The sequence below is a fragment of the Pelophylax lessonae genome (assembly GCF_965119305.1).
Source record: "Pelophylax lessonae genome assembly, chromosome: 1".
NCBI classification, from domain to species: Eukaryota; Metazoa; Chordata; class Amphibia; order Anura; family Ranidae; genus Pelophylax; species Pelophylax lessonae.
The window spans coordinates 232,957,221-232,982,796 of record NC_138768.1 but is presented as its reverse complement, the minus strand read 5'-3'; the positions used below and the strand labels follow the sequence as shown (position 1 = coordinate 232,982,796).

At 42.5% G+C, this 25,576-nt stretch overlaps 1 protein-coding gene across 1 annotated transcript in view; it reads right to left on the bottom strand.

Annotated features, from left to right (window-relative positions):
- The window catches only part of MPHOSPH9 (M-phase phosphoprotein 9), a 217,289-nt gene that overhangs the window by 151,662 nt on the left and 40,051 nt on the right, over nucleotides 1-25,576 (bottom strand). The window contains exon 4 of the mRNA XM_082258440.1: nucleotides 15,877-15,966. Coding sequence (XP_082114566.1) covers nucleotides 15,877-15,966 — 90 coding nt within the window. The remainder of the gene's footprint in view (nucleotides 1-15,876; nucleotides 15,967-25,576) is intronic.

Genomic DNA, 25,576 nt, shown 5'->3' with positions numbered 1-25,576 from the left:
GTCCCCCCACCCAGGTTGCGGGTGAAGGCGTCCCTTCATGCAGACAGGGATTTGTCTATAGATCTGGATTGGCCTGCTCTCGGCTTACCCCACCATCTCTTCTTGGAACCCCCAGAAGACACAAATGGCTTAGATCTTTTCTCCTGCGTGCTGACCACCTCTGGGCTGTAAAATAAGGCCCCCGTCTATTACGTGGTGACTTGCCCTTGGAGGATTGAGGAAGAAGAGTAATCTTTCCACCTGTAAGATCCTTGATCAGTCCATCAAATGAGGATCCAAACAAATGGTCCCCCGTAAAGGGGAGCTCTGATAGAGCCTTCTTTGAAGCCTGATCCACAGACCAGCTTTTTAGGCACACCATGCGTCTAATAGTTACCCCCACAACGGATACTCTGGTTACAAGAGGGGCCGCATCTAGCGACACATCACATATAAATAGTAGGGCTTGGACCATTTGGTTCTGCCAGGCCTGGAGGGAGCTGTTCTGTTTCTAGGTCACTTTTTAGTAACTTTGCCCATTCCGTTATGGTCTGGGACACCAGAGTGATCAGGAAGATCAGTTTAAGTATTGAGCCCGCTACCACATGCAAGTGGCGGGACAGAGACTCAATCCGTCCATCCACAGGGTCTGTAAAGACTGGGGATTCCTCCACCAGGACCACAGTAGACTTGTTCAGTTTGGAGACTGGATGGTCCACTTTCGGTGGAACGGTCCATTTTGCGGATACCGCGTCCGCAAATGGATAGCGCCTCTTAAAACGCTTCGGCACCCCTAACATCTGTTTGAGGCACCCCCATGGGTCAGAGACAATTTTGTCAAAAAGTTTCGAACAAGGAAAACCCTTGCCCGACTTCTGGGATTTGCGAGTGCCAAATGACACCTGTGTCCCTGACGCTGCAAAATCATTCGCCATTTTTAGAGTTTCCCGCACTGACACTAAGCGCCTCCACCGGCGCACTTTCCCACGCGGCTGCAGATGAGGATAGGCTGTCTTCTTCATCCAAGTATGATGACGCAGAACCCTCAGGCTGACATACGTCCATGCCGGCCATATCTACCTCAGAATCTGAGGATACAGGAGAGGCAGGGGGGGGCATAGGGTGCTTTTTTACTAGTGGTATTTTTTAAGAAACCAAATCCACTTTTGACACCAGGTTTTCCAAACCCACCGTTAAGGCAGACAGGGGTTGCGACCCAGAGGTCCCGCAACTGCAAGGAGGGGATCTTTTGGTGAAATTTGTTCCTGGGACTCCATATGAACCCTGGAATAGCGCAGTGTAATTTTAAGAAAACTGCGTGCGAAAAACTGACCCACACCGCTGCACCAACAAGTTCCAGCCACTAGCACTGCAGATAGCAGGGTGAGAGAGAGAGAGAGAGGGAGAGAGAAAAAAAGAGACCTACAGGGACCCCAATAGACATACCACCATTCGATATGGAGGAGAACAGGATCGGTCTGCTGTGCAGAAAAAAACAATCTTCTCAGGAAGAGGAAGTACCTGGGTATCACTAGAGTAAAGCGCTAGCTGCTCCCTACTGTCCAGCGTTCGTGGACTCCGAGAAAATGGTGCCCAATGCATTCCTATGGGGAAACCACAAAAACATGGCCGCCCATGCATTTCAATGGGAACTTCTGCAAAATGAGGCTGAACGATTCTACAGTAAAATGGCGGCCCCTCAGGACGCCATGCGGTCTCCAGGACCCCCTAAGAGGTCAAAACGATTAGTGGCATTAGGGGGCCCCACCAGGACTAACCCCCCCCCCCCCCTCAGCGGATCCACTATAGCAGCATCGGTGCATGCATCCCCTGAGGACCCCCGTCGCTGACTGAGGTAGGGACCTCTATGATGTTGGGGAGGGAGGCCTTCAGGGAGCCTGGTACATATCGAGAGGCAAGGGGGAATTAGGGACCCTGAGGCTCCGACCTTCCCAGTGAGGGGCCCACGTCCACCCCGAGACTGCCAGAGCTATGGGGGGACACTACTCACCATACCAACGACATCGGGTGGGCGCCACTCTGGACAGACTACCTCTCCACTCAGGGTGCTGAAGGCCAAGGGGTACCTTGTGACTTAGGCAGAGGGGTTTCACTCGCGGGCCAGCCATTGTCCATTGGGGCTCTGTCATGGCGAGGCCTAGCACTGGGCTATAACCTGCACCAATCGCTGGCCGGGCTGGGAGACTTTAAGGATCTAGCATATCCAGTCCAAAACCCAGTCCAGCTGTTGACTGCAGTTTTCTCAGGAACATAACTAGCTAAAAAATTTAATTTTTTAACAAAAGGTTCCCTTTAAAATAAAAGGCAAGCTAAGACCGAAGTCCCAGCCAGGAACTAGTTCCTACTCCTAAACTAGGCAGAAACAAAACTGAATCCTATAGCAGAGTGAGTGGGTGTATGCCTGCAGGGACTGTCCCATAGGTGTGGTAAAGTTTTTTCCTGCCTAGTCCTCTAGGGGGCAGTATAACCCAATGGTCAAGAAGAATATGGAGCTGCGTCTGTCAATAAATGATAGAGAAATGTTGTCCTTTTTTTTTAATCACAATATTTTATATTTTCATGCGTTATTCAATCTTCATATGAATAGATCACTTCATTTTCTGCTCTCCCCATAACCATCTCACATATCCTCACAATTTAGGTCAATCGTAATCTATTATCTTACATTTAAACCCATTTTTTAGAACTGACTTTTGTGTAATGTATGGGAGACAGGATCAACAGTTAATGGCATTGGTACACCATGCATGAGACAGGAACACCCAGGAACAGTCCAAGCAAGTTTGCTCTTTTTTTTTTTTTTTTTTTAATATAAATGAAAGTTTATTACATTTTCAGAAATACAAAATGTAAGATCTGCAACAAAAATCACAAAGAAGCAGAAAAATAAATTCCACATCTGATGTAGATATTTAAAAATATTTCACCAAGTACAAGATGCACATTACACATGTACAGGTCGAGCGTGTATCAGACACCAAATGCACCCGGTTTCTCCACCCATCCCCACACCATCGTCAGCACGGGTGTGGGCAAACCAAGGCACGATAGGAGTCTCCATTATACAGACACACCTGATTTGGCCCATCACGTACAACATGCGTATAGTGGGCAGATGTGGCCTAAGTAGAGCATCAGTAAAGTGAGGGAAGGAAAGGGTAGTAGTGGAAGGAAAACTAACCTTCAGGAAAAAAAACAATACAGGGAAGATAGCAATCAATTTACCAACTAATGCTGATTTCGGCTATAGGGTAATCAGGTAGCAATCACTTACACAATTGAGGCAGAGTACAGGGTTGACAGTTCGTTAGTAGGTATCTCCAAGAAATAATACATCCAGCCTGACCAAATTTCTTGAAATCTTGTTGGTCTCTGACCATGTATATCCACCTCTCCACCTCCATGGTAGCATCAACCTCCCTTTCCAAGTCCAGCAACGTGGGACATACTGATTGTTTCCAGTATTTAGGGATCAGGGATTTGGCTGTGTTTAGCAACTGTGGAGTGACACTCCTCACAGTCGATGAGGGGCTTTGTGGAAAAGGAAATGTAAGGGAGAGAACTCTATGGGTCATTTTCTGGATCCATGGGGTGATTGGCTCCCAAAAGGGACATGTCCCATGAGCAAAAAGTGAATGAAATTGAAATGTGAATGAAAAAAAAAAAATGTGAAAAAGTATGCCCCGCTATTTGCACCCTCTCCAGCAGTCATGCCCACATATGTAAACAGTGTTCAAAACACATATGTGAGGTATCGCCACGATTGTTAGAGCGTAACTCTAAACTGGTAACCTGTAGAAATTTTAAAAGCGTGGCCTATGGAGATTTTTAGGTACCAATGTTTGTCACCATTCCACGAGTGTCCGCAATTTTGAAACATGACATGTTGGGTATCCATTTACTCTGCCTAACATTATTTTACACATTATAGAAAAAAATTGGGCCAACTAGTTTTTTTTAAATGCAGTGAAATGTATGTTTACCAAAAGAAATTTAAGGACAGTGATCATATGAAGCCATTTATGATCACATAGTGGTTTGGCTCCTTTTTAAATCATAACAGAAATCACCCAAATTAGGGCTGCAACTAACAATTATTTTCATAATCAATTAGTTGGCCGATTATTGTTTAGATTAACCAGATAAAAAAACTCAAAAAAAAAAAAAAAGTTTGGTGTACAATTTAGTTAATATGTACAGTTTTAAAAAACAAATTATTCTTGAATATCTACATGCAGTGATTAATATAAATAACTATTAGGAAAGACAGAAAAAAAAAAGAAAAAGGATCCAATACATGGTTTTGTACATTTTTAGACCGGAATATAATTTTTTATATTTATATATATATATATATATTTATATATATATATATATATATATATATATATATATTTATATATATATATATATATATATTTATATATATATATATTTATAACTAGAATAGCCTTTAGCTTCCTCCCTAAACAGAACCCTTAAAAAAGGGATTGTAAATGTTGAATTTTTTTTTTTTATAAAATAACAAACACATCATACTTGCCTGCTCAGGGCAATGGTTTTATGTTTTACAGTTGCTATGAGGGCACCCATGCAGGCTCATCTATTTTAGATCCAGGATCTAAAAATAGATTACACAGTCAAGACCAGGGTCTAAAAAATAGATCAAACAGTTGAGACCAAGATCTAAAAATAAATCCAGGATCTAAAAATAGATCCAGCATCTAAAAATAGATCAAACATTTGAGAACAAGATCTAAAAAAAGATCCAGGATCTAAAAAAAAGGATCAAACAGTTGAGACCAGGATCTAAAAATAGAGGGAACAGTTGAAACCAGGATCTAAAAATAGATCAAACTGTTGAAACCAGTATCTAAAAATGAATCCAGGATCTAAAAATAGATCCAGCATCTAAAAATAGATCAAACAATTGAGACCAAGATCTAAAAATAGATCGAACAGTTGAGACCAGGATCTAAAAATAGATCCAGGATCTAAAAATAGAACAGTTGAGACCAAGATCTAAAAAGAAATCCAGGATCTAAAGAAGGATCAAACAGCCAAAACCAGGATCTAAAAATAGATCAAGGATCTAAAAATAGAGGGAACAGTTGAAACCAGGATCTAAAAATAGATCCCGGATCTAAAAGTAGATTGAAATAGTTGAGACCAGGATCTAAAAATAGATCCAAGATCTAAAAATAGAGGGAACAGTTGAAGCCATGATCTAAAAATAGATCAAACTGTTTAGACCTTGATTTAATCATATATCCAGGATCTAAAAATAGATTCAACAGTTGAGACTAGGGCTGCAACCGATTATGGTTTTGATAAATTGGATGAAACCTCAAAAAAGTGTGGTGTGCAATTTAGTGAATATGTAGAGTTAAAAAACAAACCAAAAAAAAAAACTCTAATAAACGGTTTTGCAAATAGATTATATATTAAAATAAATATACCCAGAAGTAGGATTGACAGGGTATTAACTGGGAGTCGGGCATAAAGCTTCATGAAGGGTAGAGGGGGGATATAAATATTGTTATATTAAAGCATGACCGTAGCATTTTTAAATAAAATGCTTAATACTGGTAAACCTTTACTTTAAATTGTAATGCCTTATTCTTTTTTTAATTCTTTATTTATCGGATTTTACAGCATACAAGGATATATCAGGGCCTACAGGCTCCCACAAAACAACAAGCAGCTTTGGCAAGGAGCATAGTTCACATACAGGAATAAAGTCAACAGTAAAAACGCTGCAGATAGACCAGCCAATACAAGGTGCGACCAAACAGTAGCCGTAGTTCCTTTTTCCCCAAGGAACCATGAAGTATATATACTGCATAACTTAAAAAAAAAAAAAAAGAAATTCAAACAAAAAGAAAAACAAACAAATGGGGTGAGGAAAGGGGGTTAGGAACAAGAACCTGAGTGTGCTGCCCAAGTATAGCTGGCACAAGGAAGTCTGTCAGGGTCAAAGGCGTCACCTCAAAAAAAGGAGTCAAGAGAGTCCCGTTTGAGAGCCCAGAGAATCCCAGTAATCACATGTGAAAGTGACTTATGTCCAGTTAAACCATGTTTTATTAAGCCGTTCCTCTCTATGGTGTGCCGCAACCATCTTTCATTAGAGAGATCTTTCATTAGTTGAACTTCTTTGATCTCGGTAAACTGAGTCTTAATGGAAGGGGGTGTGGTTCGTTTCCAGAATAGTGGGATACCTGCCTTTGCAGCGTTCAACAAATGCAGTAAGAGAGAGCACTTGCAACGTTTCAAGGACATGGGGGTCAAGTTCAACAGAAAGGCGGCTGCATCATCCGGCATCTGGATATCAGTAAACCTCTGGATCCAGCGTTTTATTTGTGATCCCTTTGACATCACCAACATAACGAGGCACTCTGGGGGGAACAATTGATGCAGGGTTTTGGGGACCATATACCATCTAGTTAGGATTTTGTATCCAGTTTCTTGGATCTTACTAGAGATTGAGGCCTTATGAGTCATCTGTATAGTGCAGTTCCTCTGCTGATCTGTGAAAGTAACATCCAAATCATGTTCCCATTTGAGAAGGTACTCCGAAGGCAACAAGTGCTGCGGATGTGATAACATTCTATAGGACTGTGAAAGTCCATGTGGAACCACTTCTTATGATAAACAACGATTTTCAAACTCTGTGGATGGACGAGAGAGTACCTTTACCCAGTGGCGAGTTAGGAAATGACACAGTTGCAGGGCCTTTCACAGAGGGAGAGAAAACTCAAACATAGCTTGAATGACATGTAAGGAGTGCCAGTGACCTCCCGTGTGGAAATTTTGCACCCTGAATTGGTTATCTTTCAGGGAGGTAAGAAAATAACTATCTGTAGGGTAAAGCTTGGGTGAGAAATGATAGGGGTCAAGCTAGAGGGAGATAGGGCTGATATAATTTAGTTTTTGTCCTTCTGCATAAGCATAAGAGTAGCCCCTATGGTTGTGTGGGGGTAGAAGTGTCGGGGTACTTCATGAGCAAGCCAAAGGAGATCACCATTCTGAGAAAGACTGTTAAAAACATACCCACTGTTTCCCCACTTCCGGGAAGCACCAGCTCAGAATGCCAGCCATATATGCTGTTCTATAGTATTCATGGACATCTGGCAAGCTGATGTCTCTTAGAGACTTAGGTCGTGTGAACAGACGGTAATAAAGCATATGCGCCTTGCCAACCTATAAGAATCTCCCAAATTCACTTCTCAGGTGTTTGAGGAAGGCTCATGGTAAAGATATCGACAAGGTCTGGAAGAGATACAAGAGACAAACCAAGATAGAAGTTTGTTGTCCACTTAGCAAGGTCCCGTTTGACTTTGGCTAAGAATAGAGGAAAGTTTGCTGCGAAAATATACTCAACCTTGAGGGTAAGAAAAGCATTGAAGTATTTAAGGTGGGATGGTGTCCATTTAAAAGGAAAGTGGCCTTGATATAAATAAAATAAATTGCGGTTATCCATTTGAGGAAGTTGTCACCCACCCGGAGATGAGTAAGGACCATTGTCATGAAGCTCCAATCAACATGGTCAAACGCCTTTTTGGCATCTGTCAAAAGTAACATAGTCGGAACAGCCTTCTAATGTTCCCAACAGACCGCATTGGTGGCAGTGTGGTGTTCCCCTTTGCTTCCCTCTGTGGGACAAAACCCACTTAGTCCTGATGAACACATTTATGTACTAAGGGTAACAGACGTATCGCCAAGATTTTTGTGATCAACTTTAAGTCTACATTCAATAAAGAAATTGGATGTTAGTTTCAACAAGGGGTGGGGTCTTTTCCCTCCAGGATTACAGTAATATTAGTCCGAAGGGTGTGCGCTGGTAACGACCCTCCTAAGATAGAGTTAAAGCATTCTGTAAATAGTTTGGCAAGCAGTTGCGAAAATTCATAATGCCTTAAATTTTCTTCCCGTCTATAAGCCTTTAGCTTATCTGGGTTCAGATGCTGATCCTCCCTACACAGACCCTTAGGCCCCTTTCACACAGGCGGACTGTTCAGATCCGCCTGTCCGTTTTTTTGGCGGATCTGAACGGTCCCCCCATGCATTCCTATGGGGCATCGGATGGCAGCGGAGACATGTCCGCTGACATCCGACCCGATCCGATCTGTCAAATCTGGACGGATGATAACCCTATTTTCCATCCGTACAGCGAATTGGATCTGGTTTGGAATCGGATGAGAACGGACCGACGGTACGTTCCCATCCGATTTCCCCCATAGAGATGCATGGGGAGCTGACAGCTGTGTCTCCGCACACAGCGCGGAGACACAGCTGTCCTCCTGCTGCTCAGCAGGGGATCGGCAGCTCGATCCCCCGCTGAGAAAAACGGAATCCGTCCGACGGACGAATAGTGTGAAAGGAGCCTTAAAGTTATTTTAAATGTTGGATTTTCTTTTAAATAGAAAACATATACTTACCTGGTCTAAAAGAATTCATTATGATTAAAAAAAAAAAAAAAAACACTTCTGCCTTTAGAATCACTTTAAATCACTGCCTTCTCCCATCAATGGACCACCTGTCCCATGGGACATTGCTCCTCACACATTTCACAAGTCCTCAGGCACTTACTGACATTTATGGACGGTATACTGAGCTGTAGGTCTGCTGCACTGTGTATACTGAAAAACAGAGTGCAGCACACATACAGCTTAATACACCATTCATACATACAGAAGGCAGCACACATACAACTCAATACACCATTCATACATACAGAAGGCAGCACACATACAGCTCAATACACCATTCATACATACAGGAGGCAGCACAAATACAGCTCAGTACAGTGTTCATATTGACATGTAAACAAATTTAGCATTTTGTATGATGGCCAACTAATTGATAATGAAAATTGACAACTATTTTTATTATCGATTATGTTGACTAGTTCAGCCCTAACCCAAATGGCCCTGATCAAAAGTTAACATACCCTGGAATGTTTGTCTTTGGTACAGACACAAAAGGTGACACATGCAGGTTAAAAAGGCAATAAAAAAAAAAAAAAAAGTTAGATTCCCACATGGGTTTTTTTTTTTTTTTTTTTTTTTTTTACACATGTGGCTTTTTAAATTGCAATTAGTGTCTGTGTATAAATAGTCAATTAGCTTGTTGGCTCTTACCTGGATACACTGAGCAGGCTAGATACGAAGTCATGAGAAGCAGAAAAGAACAGCCAAAAGACCTGCATAACAAGGTAATGGAACTTTATAAGGATGGAAAAGAATATAAAAAAAAAAAAAGATATCCAAAACCTTGAATTTAACCAAGAGAGATTGCAGCCACAACTGCCAGAAGAATGGTTTAGGAAAGACAAACCCACAGGTAACCGTAGAAGAAATACAGGCTGCTCTGAGAAAAAGACGGTATGGTTGTTTCAAGGAGCACAATAACACGATATTTAAACAAAAATTAACATGGTCAAGTTGCCAGAAAGAAGCCTTTTCTGTGCCAATGCCACAAAAAAGCCCAGTTACAATATGCCCAACACCTTGACACGCCTCACAGCTTCGGTCCCACTAATTTGAAGTGACAAAACTGAAATAGAGCTTTATTGTCAAAACCATAAGTGCCATGTTTGGAGAGGGGTCAACAAGGCCTATAGCTACAAGAATACCATCCCCACTGCGAAGCATGGTGGTGGATCACTGTTTAGGGAATGTGTAAGTTCTAAAGGCACAGGCGATCTTTGAAAAATTGATGGCAAGATAAATGCAGCATGTCATCAGAAAATACTGGTGACAATTTGCATTTTTCTGCACGTAAGCTGTGCATGGGACGCTCTTGGACTTTCCAGCACAACAATGACCCTAAGCACAAGGCAAAGTTTACCCTCCAGTGGTTACAGCAGAAAAAGTGAAGGTTCAAGTGACCATTAAAGTCTCTTGACCTTAATATCATTAAGCCATTTTGGGGAGATCTCAAAATGTGCGGCTCATGCAAGACGACCAAAGACTTCGCATGGCCTGAAGGCATTCTGCCAAAATGAATGGGCAGCTATACCACCTGCAAGAATTTGAACAAAATACGTTTATCTTGGTCTCATCAGTAATCCATGTCCTTAGTTTGCTTATCTTCAGCAAACTGTTTGCAGCCTTTCTTGAGCATCATCTTTAGAAGAGGCCTCCTTCTGGGACGACAGCCATGCAGCCCAATTTGATGCAGTGTGCGGCGTATGGTCTGAGCACTGACTCCCCACCCTTTCAACCTCTGCAGCAATGCTGGCAGCACTCATACGTCTATTTCCCCAAAGACAACCTCTGGATAGGACGCTGAGCATGTGCACTCAACTTCTTTGGTCGACCATGGCGAGGCCTGTTCTGAGTGACAGCAGGGAGGGTAAATGGCTAATTGGGCCCAATTTGGACATTTTCACTTCGGGTGTACTCACTTTTGTTGCTGGCGGTTTAGACATTAATGGCTGTGTGTTGAGTTATTTTGAGGGGACAGTAAATTTACACTGTTATACAAGCTGTACACTCACTACTTTACATTGCAGCAAAGTGTAATTTCTTCAGTGTTGTCACATGAAAATATTTACATAAATGTGAGCTGTGTACTCACTTTCGTGAAATTATACACACACACACACACATCCTTACATAATTATATTATATATACATGCACACACACACACACATTATATATATATATATACACACACACACACATACACACACACAGTGCATTGCGAAAGTATTTCGGTCCCCTTGAACACTTTTCGACCTTTTGCCACATTTCAGGCTTCAAACATAAAGATAACCGGATCCGCAGGTCTGGGCGAGATATGGGGTGACGTCCCTGGGGGATGTCATGGCCTCGGATGGGGTCCTGTCATTTGCGCAGTGAGGGGCGGGTTTGGCCTGCCTTTGTGGATGAGGTTTAGATACTTCCAGCTCCGTCATGCCCTCCGATCACAATTCAGGGTGCCTCCTTCTCCTCCAGCCCGACCCCATCGAAAAGATCTTGGCCCCTGGGGACTTGTTAAAACCTTTGTCTACCCTCTATGCCTCTCTCCTGGGTTCTAAATCTCCCAAACTTGAACGCCTCTGGAGTCAGTGGCAGTCTGATCTCCCCTCGTTGGACAGGGAGGGTTGGGAAGAATGCCTAGAAGTGGGTCCTAAGTTGGTTATCCCCTGCCGTGACAAATTGATTCGGGTGAAATTTCTGCATAGAGTATATTACACTCCTGAGAGGTTGCATCGGATCTATCCTGACAGGGAGGCCACATGCCAGCGCTGTCGCTCCCACCCGGGGTCTTACCTTCATATGTTTTGGGACTGTCCTGTGATTGCTGGTTACTGGTCGGCAGTTTTCGGGGATATTAATGCTAAGCTGGGTTTGACTCTCCTGCCCTCCCCTGAACTCGCACTCCTGGGTATTCATGAGGATGACCAGCGCTCTCACCACTCCAAGCTCCTCATCTCATTTCTTCTTTTCTATGCAAAGAAGGGTATACTCCTCCGGTGGTCGACTCCGTCTCCTCCAGATGTGCCGTTTTGGCTTAAACTGGTGGATGCGGATTTGCCCTTGTACAAGCTAACATACATGAATAGGGGTTGCCCTTGGAAATATGATAAGGTCTGGGCACCCTTATCACCCCTTCTCCTCCCCCTCTTTTTTCTTATGTCCGTTCTTTCCCCCCCCCCCTTGTATTCTGTGACTCTTAGATCTGTGCCTCTTGACATTTTTCAGTTTAGTTACTGTATGATACTGTTGTCTTGTGGTGTTTCGAATCACACATGTATTATGTTGACTGTCTATTTCTGACCTGTTTTCTGTACACATGTTTTTTCAATAAAGCACTCCTTGTTTGTTAAAAAAAAAAAAACATAAAGATATAAAACTAATTTTTTTTGAAGATTCAACAAGTGGGACACAATCATGAAGTGGAACGAAATTTATTGGATATTTCAACTTTGTTAACAAATAAAAAAACTGAAAAATTGGGCGTGCAAAATTATTCAGCCCCTTTACTTTCAGTGCAGCAAACTCTCTCCAGAAGTTCAGTAAGGATCTCTGAATGATCCTATGTTGACCTAAATGACTAATGATGATAAATAGAATCCACCTGTGTGTAATCAAGTCTCCGTATAAATGCACCTGCACTGTGATTGTCTCAGAGGTCCGTTTAAAGCGCAGAGAGCATCATGAAGAACAAGGAACACACCAGGCAGGTCCGAGATACTGTTGTGGAGAAGTTTAGAGCCGGATTTGGATACAAAAAGATTTCCCAAGCTTTAAACATCCCAAGGAGCACTGTGCAAGCGATAATATTGAAATGGAAGGAGTATCAGACCACTGCAAATCTACAAAGACCTGGCCGTCCCTCTAAACTGTCAGCTCATACAAGGAGAAGACTGATCAGAGATGCAGCCAAGAGGCCCATGATCACTCTGGATGAACTGCAGAGATCTACAGCTGAGGTGGGAGACTCTGTCCATAGGACAACAATCAGTCCTATACTGCACAAATCTGGCCTTTATGGAAGAGTGGCAAGAAGAAAGACATTTCTTAAAGATATCCATAAAAAGTGTTGTTTAAAGTTTGCCACTAGCCACCTGGGAGAACATGTGGTAACATGTGGAAGAAGGTGCTCTGGTCAGATGAAACCAAAATCCAACTTTTTGGCAACAATGCAAAATGTTATGTTTGGCATAAATTTAAAAGCAACACAGCTCATCACCCTGAATACACCATCCCCACTGTCAAACATGGTGGTGGCAGCATCATGGTTTGGGCCTGCTTTTCTTCAGCAGGGACAGGGAAGATGGTTAAAATTGATGGGAAGATGGATGGAGCCAAATACAGGACCATTCTGGAAGAAAACCTGATGGAGCCTGCAGAAGACCTGAGACTGGGACGGAGATTTGTCTTCCAACAAGACAATGATCCAAAAAACAAAGCAAAATCTACAATGGAATGGTTCACAAATAAACATATCCAGGTGTTAGAATGGCCAAGTCAAAGTCCAGACCTGAATCCAATCGAGAATCTGTGGAAAGAACTGAAAACTGCTGTTCACAAACGCTCTCCATCCAACCTCACTGAGCTCGAGCTGTTTTGCAAGGAGGAATGGGCAAAAATTTCAGTCTCTCGATGTGCAAAACTTATAGAGACATACCCCAAGCGACTTACAGCTGTAATCGCAGCAAAAGGTGGTGCTACCAAGTATTAACTTAAGGGGGCTGAATAATTTTGCATGCCCAATTTTTCAGTTTTATTTGTTAAAAAATATCCAATACATTTCTTTCCACTTCATGATTGTGTCCCACTTGTTGATTCTTCACAAAAATTTACAGTTTTATATCTTTATGTTTGAAGCGTGAAATGTGGCAAAAGGTCAAAAAGTTCAAGGGGGCCGAATACTTTCGCAATGCACTGTGTATATATATATATATATATATATATATATATATATATATATATATATATATATATATATATATATATATATATATATATATATATATATATATATATATATATATATACATATATATATATACATATATATATACACACACACACACACACACACACACACTTAACAGAATTATAAAACGCAACACTTGTTTTTGCCCCCATTTTTCATGAGCTGAATTCAAAGATCTAAGAAAACCATGATTCATTCATGAAGAGAACACCTCTCCAAAGTGGCAGATGCCATTGAATGTGTGGCTATTTGCCCACTCAAGTCGGTTAGTGCTGCACCAGATATAACACTACACTCTACTCCGTGATTAAATAGCAAAAAAATCATATGAATAAATATTGGCAGTGCTTTGTGCCTCGACATAATGGGTATTGGGGGAGGAGCCTGTCGGTCACGAGTCATCACGTCTCTGCCTGCTCTTACTGAACCGCTGCAGCAGCTTGCACGGCTGAAGTGCCGTTTTTGTGAGTTTGCTTTCTTATTCTAATAAATGCAATTTTAAGCATACAAAAAATTTTTAAAACCTCTTTTTTCTCCCATGCTATTATGCTTGATGGTGTCGCTCCTAACATATACAAGTGATCTGGTCTGGTCCCTGTGGATTGCCTGTCAGCTGCAAATCCTCTATTTTGACTCATCCATCCATATCCCGAAGGGAACTGCTTTATCTGACCCATAGGTTACTCTTGGGTCAGATGGGAAGGTGAGAGGCTTGATTGGTGGTGGTTATAGAAGCACCTGATTGTTCATCATGGAGGTGTTTGAAACTGCAGGAAATCTTGTGGATCCTGTGGATTTATTTATCACTGGGACTTTTTGCACAGATGCAATTTATTTGCAATATCTAAACACTTTTTATTGAATACCTTTTCCACATGAATGTATGAACTGGTCTCATGAATTTATGACCTTTGTTCACTTTGGCATATTTCATTTATATTTATTCATATTACTTTTTTGCTATTTAATCATGGTGAGAGTGTAGTGTTATATCTGGTACAGCACTAATTTTTGATCATTGATTTGGGTTGTGGAGTGAAAACACAGTGAATGAGAGCTGCCTGAGGTTTTCCTATTTATTTCACTTTATTTATTTTGTATACATAAGTTGCGCTGATAGTTTTCCTTATATGCAGTCAGGTCGAGACCCCGATGAGGGTGACGTCCACAGAAAAAAAAAAAAAAATTGGGGTTAAATCAGTGAAAATTCGCAGTAAGATCCCACCAAAACCCCCCCGAATTCACGGTAAAAATCGTGAAAATCGCTGCAAATTTGCGACAAAATCACGTGCGTTTTTGGTGCCATTAATGGAACGTTTTTCTCTCATCGCCTGAATGCCGATAACACCATTTTTGGCTAAGTTTTAGCGGCATGTGCGTGCGCACACACACACAATTAACTATATTTAGAACTTCTGTGCAATACATGCATATTTTCTCCATGTATTGTATGTTTAAATAAAACCACAAGTATAGAAAAACACTAGGTGGTCCTGCCACACATCTAGTGTGCTAACTTTCTAAAGTTTGCCAACAACACATTGCTTCTGATGTATTAAAATCCCAAACAGCGTTCCCAGCCCTTCTGGTCGACTACAACATCCCTTCCCCTCAACATTTATCATACTATATGGGGGGAGAGAGTGTTCTGTGGTCAAATGGAGATTGGTTGAAGGATTAGAGGTCACAAAGACTGCAGAGCAATCAGATACAGAATTTGCCAGAGAAGGCGCGTGAGCACATTTGAGCAATAGTCACTGGATAGCATCAAAACGAAACATCCAAAAAAAAAAAATTTGCGATGTGGGAACCAGCGCGATTCCAATGCGGGTTCCAGCATTGCATCTCACTCACAGGCAGTTCACACTGCCCTATGCGAACCGCTGCCCGTGGCAAGGTAAAGTTAATGACACCCTCATATTGGTTCGCAGATTGCAGTACAAATTGTGAAATGGTAAGGAAATCGGATCACATAGGCGTGAAAACCCATGTGATCCGATTCCAGGGCAAACCAAAAAAAAAAAAAAAAAGGGTTCTGCAACCTTATTTGGTCCGAATGTGATGCAAATTCAGCCAAACTGTATGACTGAGTTTGCATCGCACAGACATCGCATGCGATATTGCACAGCAACGCGCTGTGAATCACATCCAATGTCTGTGATCGCACCAGTGTCAACCCAGCCTGAAAGCCAAGCTCGAGGAATTAGGCAAGATGTACCCTTTAGGTGGGCCACCCACAACTTCATTGCCAATATATCCAGAGACTGTAGCCATCCTAACTAAAAATCTGCTTCCATCTTGAGGATATTATACAACAATATTCTAAAACAAACACTTCAAAAACAGAAGAAATGTTAGACACATAAAAAAAAATTGATGTAAAGAAGCCGCTCTGTAGATAGAGGAAAAAAAATGTGTCAAACCTGTAATTGATGGTTAAATTGTTCTTGCTGGGCATCTATCTGCTCTTGACACTGCTTTTCTACCAGTTGAAATAACTGTAACCACCGGGCCTAAATAAAAAAGCAAGAGAGAATTACATACTAATCTAGCTGAAGAAAATAGATTTGAAAAGGCCAGAGGATTTCAAAAAATGGAGATTCACTATTTGATCAGATACCCCACCATATAGAGAGGTCTCCAAAATAATCTGCTTGGCTACAATCATTACATTTCAGTAGGTGTATGCTACCCTCTGGATAGCTGTCTGTCATTTACAATTTGCTCACATTAGTACCTTTGGCTATACTTCTAGCACTCCTACAGGAGACATGCGTTTCGCCTACACAGTGGCCATCGCTCCATTTCACCCCTCTTCTCCTCTTGTTGTCCCAGAATGCTTTGTATCATGTGAACCCATTCAAAAAATACAAAAGTATTTTGGTAATAAACAGGGGAGAATAGGGGCAGACAGGATGGTTTGAGTGTGGGAGAGCCACAAATTTACTTCCAGAGCATCGGAAGGATAGAGAAAGCTCTATCAATGGCGAACAATTAAACTGTATATTGTAAAATTACAGGCAGCGATTCAGGAGGTGGTATACGTTTTTTTTTCCTGTCCTGTTTTCCTTATTACAAAGAATAGCAGCACCCCTCCTATGGCTGCAGTGTGATCATTATATAGTTTATAAAGGTTAAAAAAAAAAAAAAAAAAAAAAAAGGGACAAAGATCTGGTGTGTGTATGTGCGCGCGAGCACGCACAAATTTTATTCTCCAAAAATTCCCAAAGCCCTGTATATTCTCTTTGAGGAAGATATCAAGTTTTTTGAAGCGGTTGACAATCTTAGCTAGTACTACTTTCTACAGGAGGGAATTCCACATTTTACCTGCTCCAACAATAGAGAGCCCTTTCCGCATTCTAAGGTTAAACCTCCTTTCTTCAAACTTTAAATGGTAGCCGCATGTCCTCTTCAGGGACCTAAACTGTTTTTTACAGTTACTGAAGTCACATTTATACACCTTTAATTGTACATTGTAATTATATTCCCACTTGAGCTCCTCCGGAGTGAATAACTAATCTTTGTAATCAATCCTCATAGCGGAGGTCCTCCACCCCTCCTAATAGTTTTTTGCTGCCATTCATTGAACTGGCCAAATCAGTGTTTTGGAAAGAGGTAGAATTATTGATTTATCTCCTAAATGTATGCCCTTTTTAATGCATGACAGTATTTTGTGAGCTTTGTTAGCCTTGGCTTGGTATTGCATGCTATTGTCAAATCTCTGATTTACGAGCATGATCTACAAGCACCCCCAGATCTTTTTCTATAATAGATTCTCCCAGGGAGTCCCTCCTAATGTGTAATTTCCATATGTATTTTTGGCACCAAAGAGCATGTAGCTGCCCAACCTCCCCTTAAATGGAGTTCTGGTTTCCAACCTCTAATCCGTAATAAACAAACTGAAAGTAATAGCCACAAGACAAAACCCTGAGGGGAGGGTGCAGGGACTTCTCCAAAGTAAAAGTTTACATATTACACCTTAAATATGGGTGTAACATGTAACAGGTTACAAAAAGTGAACCCATCCAGCCTATTTCTGACATTTGTTGTTTACAAGTTAAAATCAGTATTTTTTTTACTAAAAAAATATCTTAGAACCCCCAAACATTATATATATATTTTTTAGTAAAGACTCTGGAGAATAAAATGGTCGTTGCAATATTTTATGTCACACAGTATTTGCGCAGCAGTCTTTCAAACGCAATTTTTTGGGAAAAAATACACTTCACTGAATCTAAAAAAAGGAAAACTGAAAAGTTAGCCCAATTTGTTTGTATATTGTGAAAGATGATGTTACGCCAAGTAAATAGACACCTAACATGTTATGGTTTAAAATTGCACATCTGTGGAATGGCGACAAACTACGGTACTTAAAAATCTCCATAGACAAGGTTTTAACATTTTTTTAACAGTTACCAGTTTATAGTTATAGAGGAGGTTTTGTGCTAGAATTATTTCTCTCACTCTGACATCCGTGGCAAAACATCACATGTGTGATTTGAACACGGTTTACATTTGCGGGCCTGACTTACGTATGCGTTTTGTTTGGTGCACGAGCATGCAGGGACAGGGGAGCTTTACAAATGTTTTTTTCTCTGATTTTATTTCATCTTTTTTTTTTTACACTGTCCCTTGAAAAAAAAATAAAAAATCTGATCACTTTTTTGGATACTTTGGATTTTTTTTTTTAAATCAGCACCTTTGGCAGCTGAGTAAACCGGAAGTGATGTTGTGACGTCGCTTCCAGGTTACTACACTGGAGATCCGATCAAAGCAGATTACAGCTTTGTTCGGGACTCCGGCCAGCCGGGGGACATGCTTCATCCCGGTACAACCACTTCAGCAAAATGACTTACAAGTGCATTGTTTTGCAGGAAGTGGTTAATAAATTTGTCTTTTCCCTGTCATTTGTGCCCTTCTACAGATACAAGAGAAAGAAGCGCCTCTAAGTGTAGGAGTAATACCACTTTAATAGATTAAAAACAACAATTGGCAACTTACATAGTGAGTAAGGATATAGAAACGTGAGTAAGGATATAGAAATATCAGATGGGAGGATCCTTGCTTCAGGTTTCAAACCAGGAAACTGCCATTTGTGGATGGGCTATAGTATTACCACCATAAGACTTTGAGACAGCCAATGTCCAGATCCAGATTCCCTATATTTATAGTCTTCCCTGGTCACATCACTTTGGAATTTACAAGTTTTTCACCATCACTATTTCACAACCTTTTTACTGAGGATATTTCTTTAAAAAATAGGGGGGGAGGGGGGGTTTGTTTTACTTGCTGTAGCAATGTGTTTCTAATATTTTATTTTGCGCGGGAGTGACGTCATCCCGCCTCTGGCCACTCACAGCGCCGGAGCCCGCAAACCAACAAGAAAAGCCAGGGGACATGTCAGCCCTCTCAGTGGTGACCGGGGGCCACTGGGAGGGCTTCGTTCCAAGGTAAGTATTTCATATGAGCTAGTATGCAATGCATACTAGCACATTATGGCATTGTCTTGCAGGTTTTTATTTTTAACAACCGCTTATTTTCGTTCTTTCATGCTGCTTGCCCAGTGGAACACAATGACTAATGCACTTGTTTACTTCATCTTTGAAACATTCCTACAATCAATTTATTTTATGGCTATGCCACACAACCAAACATTGCCAGAAGGTAGAAATTAAATTTGACAGCTAATAACAAAAATGAAAAAAAAAAAAAAAAAAACATGTCATTGCTGACCCTTCCTTCCAAAAAATGGTTGTCACTGCTGATTCTATGGTTTAAATGCTACCAGAGCCACTGAACTACAATAAAAGTGCACATCAAAATTTCTGATTTTACATACTGCATACTTGTTCAGAGTCCATCACTTGGACTCTGAACGTGCAGACAATTAGCACATTTATACTGAACAAAATTATAAACGCAACACTTGTTTTTGTCCCCATATTTCATGAGCTGAACTCAAAGATCTAGGAAAACCATGATTCATCCATGAAGAGAACGCCTCTCCAAAGTGCTAGACGCCATCGAATGTGAGCATTTGCCCACTCAAGTCGATTACGACGACGAACTGCAGGCGGGTGGAGACCCCGATGAGGATGACGAGCATGCAGATGAGCTTCCCTGAGACGGTTTTTGACAGTTTGTGCAGAAATTCCTTGGTTATGCAAATCGATTGTTTGCAGCAGCTGTCCAGGTGGCTGGTCTCAGATTATCTTGGAGGTGAAGATGCTGGATGTGTATGTCCTGGGCTGGTGTGGTTACACGTGGTCTGCGGTTGTGAGGCCAGTTGATGTACTGCCAAATTCTCTGAAAACGCCTTTGGAGACGGCTTATGGTAGAGAAATGAACATTCAATTTACGGGTAACAGCTCTGATGGACATTCCTGCAGTCAGCATGCCAATTGCATGCTCCCTCAAAACTTGCGGCATCTGTGGCATTGTGCTATGTGAAAAAACTGCACATTTTAGAGTGGCCTTTATTGTGGCCAGCCTAAGGCACACCTGTGCAATAATCATGCTGTCTAATCAGCATCTTGATATGCCACACCTGTGAGGTGGATGGATTATCTCGGCAAAGGAGAAGTGCTCACTAAGGCCCCTTTCACACAGGCGGACCATTCAGATCCGCCTGTCCGTTTTTTTTTGGTGGATCTGAATGGTCCCCCCATGCATCCCTGTGGGGCATCGGATGTCATCGGAGACATGTCCACTGACATCCGATTAGTCAAATCTGGACGGATGGAAACCCTATTTCCCATCCGTCCAGCGGATCGGATCCGGACCGACGGAGACACAGCTATCATCCTCCTGCTCAGCGGGGATCGGCGGATCGATCCCCCGCTGAGATAAACGGAGTCTGTCCGGACGGACAATGTGAAAGAGCCCTAAGGGTCCTTTCACACAAACGATCCGATCAGATCCGCCTGATCGGATCCTCCATGCATCCCTGTGGGGCAGCGGATGTCAGTGGAGACATCTCCGCTGACACCCGCTGCTATTCGATTCCGATCCTGTCCGTGAAATGCAGATGGATGGAAACCCTATTTTCCATCCATCCAGCGGATCGGATGGGATCGGATGAGAACGGACATGTCCGTTCTCATCTAATTCCACCATAGAGGAGAGCGGATATCCGACAGCTCCATCTCTGCACAGAGCGGTCATCAATTTTATTTAGGTACAGCATTGCAGGACCGTGCAATTTTCCATTAAAGTAACGCTGTGCCGAATCGCAAAAAAAATGGCCTGGTCATTAAGGGGGCAAATCATTCCAGTCCAGAACTGGTTAAGTCACTGAGCCTTTAATTTTCACTTGGTTATCCTGTAAATGACACTTCCTGTCCCTTAGTGTGTACGCTACCTTCTCCATTAGATCTACTGAGGCAGCCATGGCTGTCAAACATGTCTGCGTTTGTTCATCTTCATTATATGGTTGATTGGTGTTATTTGTAGTTTACAAAATAAAGAAATAAAGAAATAGTGAAAAGGACACAGGCAGTTTTTTTTTTTTTTTTCTCAACCCAGTGGGGCGAGGAGCTTGCTGTGCTAACTATGCAATGTTAGTACAGCGATCTCCCCGCTGAGCTATTGTGTTCTGACAGGGGGACTGCCCCCGCCAGAACAAATTGGTCAGCACTCGCAGCCATTGGCTGCCAGAGCTGATGGGCTGCCAATCAGCTGCTGGTTTTTAAGGCACGTCGGTTCACAGGGTTCATACACATTTTCACCAATAAAATTCCATGACTTTTCCATGACTTCAAGTAAATATTCATGACCTAATGTTTCATGAAATGTCTATGTATACATGTTAAATAAGAAGAAAATCCATGTCACACGCAGCATACAGTGGATGAGATGGAAGCACCGCTGCCGCAGCTGTGAGCCGGTGTCACTTCAGGCGCACGGGTGAAAAAGCCAGCGATCGGATTGGAAGCGGTCGAGCACGCAGCTGCAGACTGGTGCTTTGCACCTTTAGCGTGGCTAGACAGCGCTGCCTCTCCCATGTTCGAAATGTCAAATGTTTTACGACACACTGTACATTTAGCACATCCCGGGTCCTGATCTTTCTCCAGCCACCTCTCATACTTTTCGTCATGAAGCCATACATTTTTAAAGCTGCATTTCCCTGGCATTGCTGTAACACTGTGAACACACTAACTTTAGCTGAAACGGTTACCCCTGTTGTAATTTGACCAATATACTGTAACTGGAGAAAGATTAATGGCCGCTCCTGCTTGGGGATAAAGCATCAGTTCAGGCAGTCATGATGGAGGTTCAGGCGGACTGGTATGGATGGCACAGACAGTCAGATGCACAATATGCAGCACTTACTCTTTTAGGCCGAAGCCACAGTCATGAGGTGCAGGCGGACTGGTATGGATGGCACAGATCTGATGCACAAATGCGGCACTTACTCTTGGAGAAAGAACAGTAAATGGGTGCTCCTGCTTGCCGGAATAAAGCAGTTCAGGCAGTCATGAAGGTGCAGCTAGACACTGTGATATGGATGGCACAGTTAAATGCACAAAATGCGGCGCTTACTACTCTTAGGCCGAACCTACAGTCCCACAAACAAGCAGAAAAGAGTTAACAGAAAGGTGCCACTCAGTGGATTGGATGCTTAATAATTTTATTGACATATATTTTACATTCAGCGTATAGGACTGGTAGGTGTCCTTCAGGGTCCGCAATTTTCCCTTACTGTCAGTCACTGGCCAGCAGCAGCAGCCGAGGAGATGAACCAATCAGGCAGCGAGGAGGGCCGGCCGCGGTTTGCCTGGAGACTGTGACTGGCCAGCAGCAGCAGCAACAGCCGGGAGATTACAAACCAATCAATGGTTACCGCCCCCTTCCACGTCATCACGTTCATGCAGCTGGCCCGCCCTCCAGTGACGCTTCCGCTGCCTGATTGGTTTGTAATCTCCCGGCTGTTGCTGCTGCTGGCCAGTCACAGTCTCCAGGCAAACCGCGGCCGGCCCTCCCCGCTGCCTGATTGGTTCATCTCCTCGGCTGCTGCTACTGGCCAGTGACCGTAAGCGCATACCGCGGACCCGGAAGGACGCTTGCACCGATGTAAACAGTATGTGGCAATAAAATCATTAAGGAATAAAATAATTAAACAAAAAATCATTAAGCATCCGCTCCCCGCTCCTCCACAGTAATTCCATGACTTTTCCAAAACCTAGTGGTGTTTACTAAGTTTCCATTACTTTCCCAGGCCTGGAAAGGGTCACCTAAAAATTCCATAACTTTTCCAGGATTTCCAGGACCGTACGAACCCTGGTTTCAACAGGAGCCGGACGTTAGGCTGGCTTCTGTCGGACAGGCTGTTATACACACTGGCTGAATGTTGGCTTGTTTCTGTTGAACCGGCCGATATTCGGAACGCGTGTACCAGTCTTTAGTAAACATATTAAGAGAAGACCAGGTACCAGCCTTACAACTTGAGTGTGATGTTGATTTGCCCAGGAAGCACTGATATTCCTGGTAAAATGGGCTTGGACTAGGAAAGGTGGAACCTTGCCTTTGATGCCACAGACCAGAAAAACAAGCCGACGAATCCACCTCGAAATAGTGGATAGGAAGGCAGCCTGACTCTTGCGAGGACCCTCAGATGGAACAAACAGGGACTCTTGAAACAAAGCTGCAGACTTCAAATAAGTTTGAACAGCTTCAACAAGAAAACAGAGAGGCCAATTTGCTGCTCCAGGTGAGGGGTGTAATCCTAAGGAGAGGTGGGACAGGATGCTAGCCCCAGCTTGCATCCGTGTATACAACTCGGGAAAGAAATTGGCTGCACACCTCTGCCGGTCCAATATATTTATTGAAACGTGTATAGAACTGCCACCAGGACAAGGACACAGACCATGGAAAGGTTGACGCGTTTCACACTGACATGGTGCTTCTTCAAAATATGGTCTGTGTCCTTGTCCTGGTGGCAGTTTTGTACATTTTAATAAATCTATTGAACCAGCAGAGGTGTGCAGCCAATTTCTTTCCCAGCTTGAACAAGAGCCAAGGAGTGAAGCATCCCTAGGATAGTTTGGATTATGATAAAAGAACAGCAAAACAATGTTCTGATTCAAGGAGGACAAAGAAACCACCTTAGGTGAGAAAGAGAAGCGGGGCCTCAACAACACCTGATCCTAGAGAAGAACCAAGAAAGGCTTGCAGGAGAGCACAGCCAACTCCAGGACCCTGCTAGTAATTGTAACCAAAACATCCACCTTGCCCATAGGGAGCATCAAGTGAATCTCTCAGGGAGGCTCAAAAGGTGAATTCTGCAAGACAGAGTAGACCAAATTAAAATGATTGTATAGTCCCATTTTTTTTGTAAATAACAAACATGTAATACTTACCTGCTCTCTGCAGTTGGTTTTGCACAGAGCAGTCTGGATCCTCCTTGGGTCCCTCTTCAGCTCTCCTGGCCCCTCCCCCCTGTCCAGTGCCTCCACAGCAAGTAGTTTGCTATGTGGCCACCCGACACGAGCTGCAGCTCTGTGTGTCCATTCAGACACAGAGCTGCCGTTCGGCCCCGCCCCCTCTCTCCTAATTGACAGCCGTGGCTGTGTCTCAGCCAATCAGGAGGAAGAGTCCTGGACATCGCTGGATAGAGAGGGGGTTAAAGTATTAGGGGGTGCCAGGGAAGCTGCTTCACACAGAAGGCTTTTTATCTTCATGCATAGAATGCATGAAGATAAAAAAACCTTCTGACTTTACAACTCCTTCAAGGTCTCTAAGGTGCAGCAATTTGGGTGACACTCAGTATAAAATCTTTTACCAAGAATTGAGATGCAATAGGTCTCAAACAGAAAAAGCAAGGCCAAAACATGTCCCTTGATGGCACTTAGAGCCAGAGACATCACCACACCAGATTGGGGTCTTCTCCAAGGCATCCAATGAGAAACTGATTATCTCAGAAAATCTTCAAGATGGCAGAGTCCCCTGGGTCATAATCTCTGGAATTAAGCATATATGTTTTGACAAAACTTTCAGGGTTGACACATTTCCACCACTGCCTCTACAGGCTACAGAGCAAAACCCAAAGTACAAACAAATGGCAAATGCCCCCACCTTTAATTGGCCTTTGAAGCAAGGAGCACATGGATGGGAGAAGCATGTCAAACAAAACCAAAGAAGATTCCCAGCTCCACTTACTGACCAGCCTACAGAGCGACATCCACCAGAGAGAAGAAGGACATCTTGAAGAGGGCCTCTAACATTTTATCAGTGGTGTCCTTAACTACCTCATTACCAGACACTTTCATCCCTTCCTGCCCAGGCCAATTTTTTTAGCTTTTCGCACTGTCACACATTTTTTGAGATGGATAGAGCTTTCTTTTGGTGCTATTTATTCACCACTGGGTTTGCTAGATAAACAAAACAAAAAAAAACACCACAACACTATTTTCTTCAATTCGGTTATAAAATTTTGCAAATAATTAATCATTCTTCAAAGATTTAGGCAAAATGTATTCTTCTACATTTGGTAAAATTAGCCCAAATCAAACATATGATTTAGTTTATGTTAAAGTCATAGATTCTACAAAATTATGATAGATTATATGATTATATATATATATATATATATATATATATTTATACACACATACATATTTTAGGTATTATAAAATTGTATTTTATGTGATAGACCAACACAAAGTGGCACATATTTGTGAAGTGGAAGGAAAATGATAAATGGTTTTCAACATTTTTTACAAATAAATATCTCAAGTGTGACGTGCATTTGAATGCAGCCCCCTTTACTCTGATACCCCCAAGGCCCCTTTCACACCTTTCCGTTCCGCCGACGGACTCAGTTTTGCTCAGCGGGGATCGATCCGCCAATTCTCGCTGAACAGACGGATGACAGCTCTGTCTCAGCTCTGTGTGCGGAAACGGAGGTGTCAGATTCCCGCTTTCCTCTATGGGGGAAATCAGATGAGAATGGACCGCCTGTCCGTTCTCATCTGATCCGATCCTCCAGACCAGTGTTTCTCAACTCCGGTCCTCAGGGCACACTACCAGGCCAGATTTAAGGTATTACCTTGGGGAGATGCAGACTAGAATACTGCAATCACTGAGTGGCAAATGATATCACCTGTGATGTATTTCAGTTTTTTT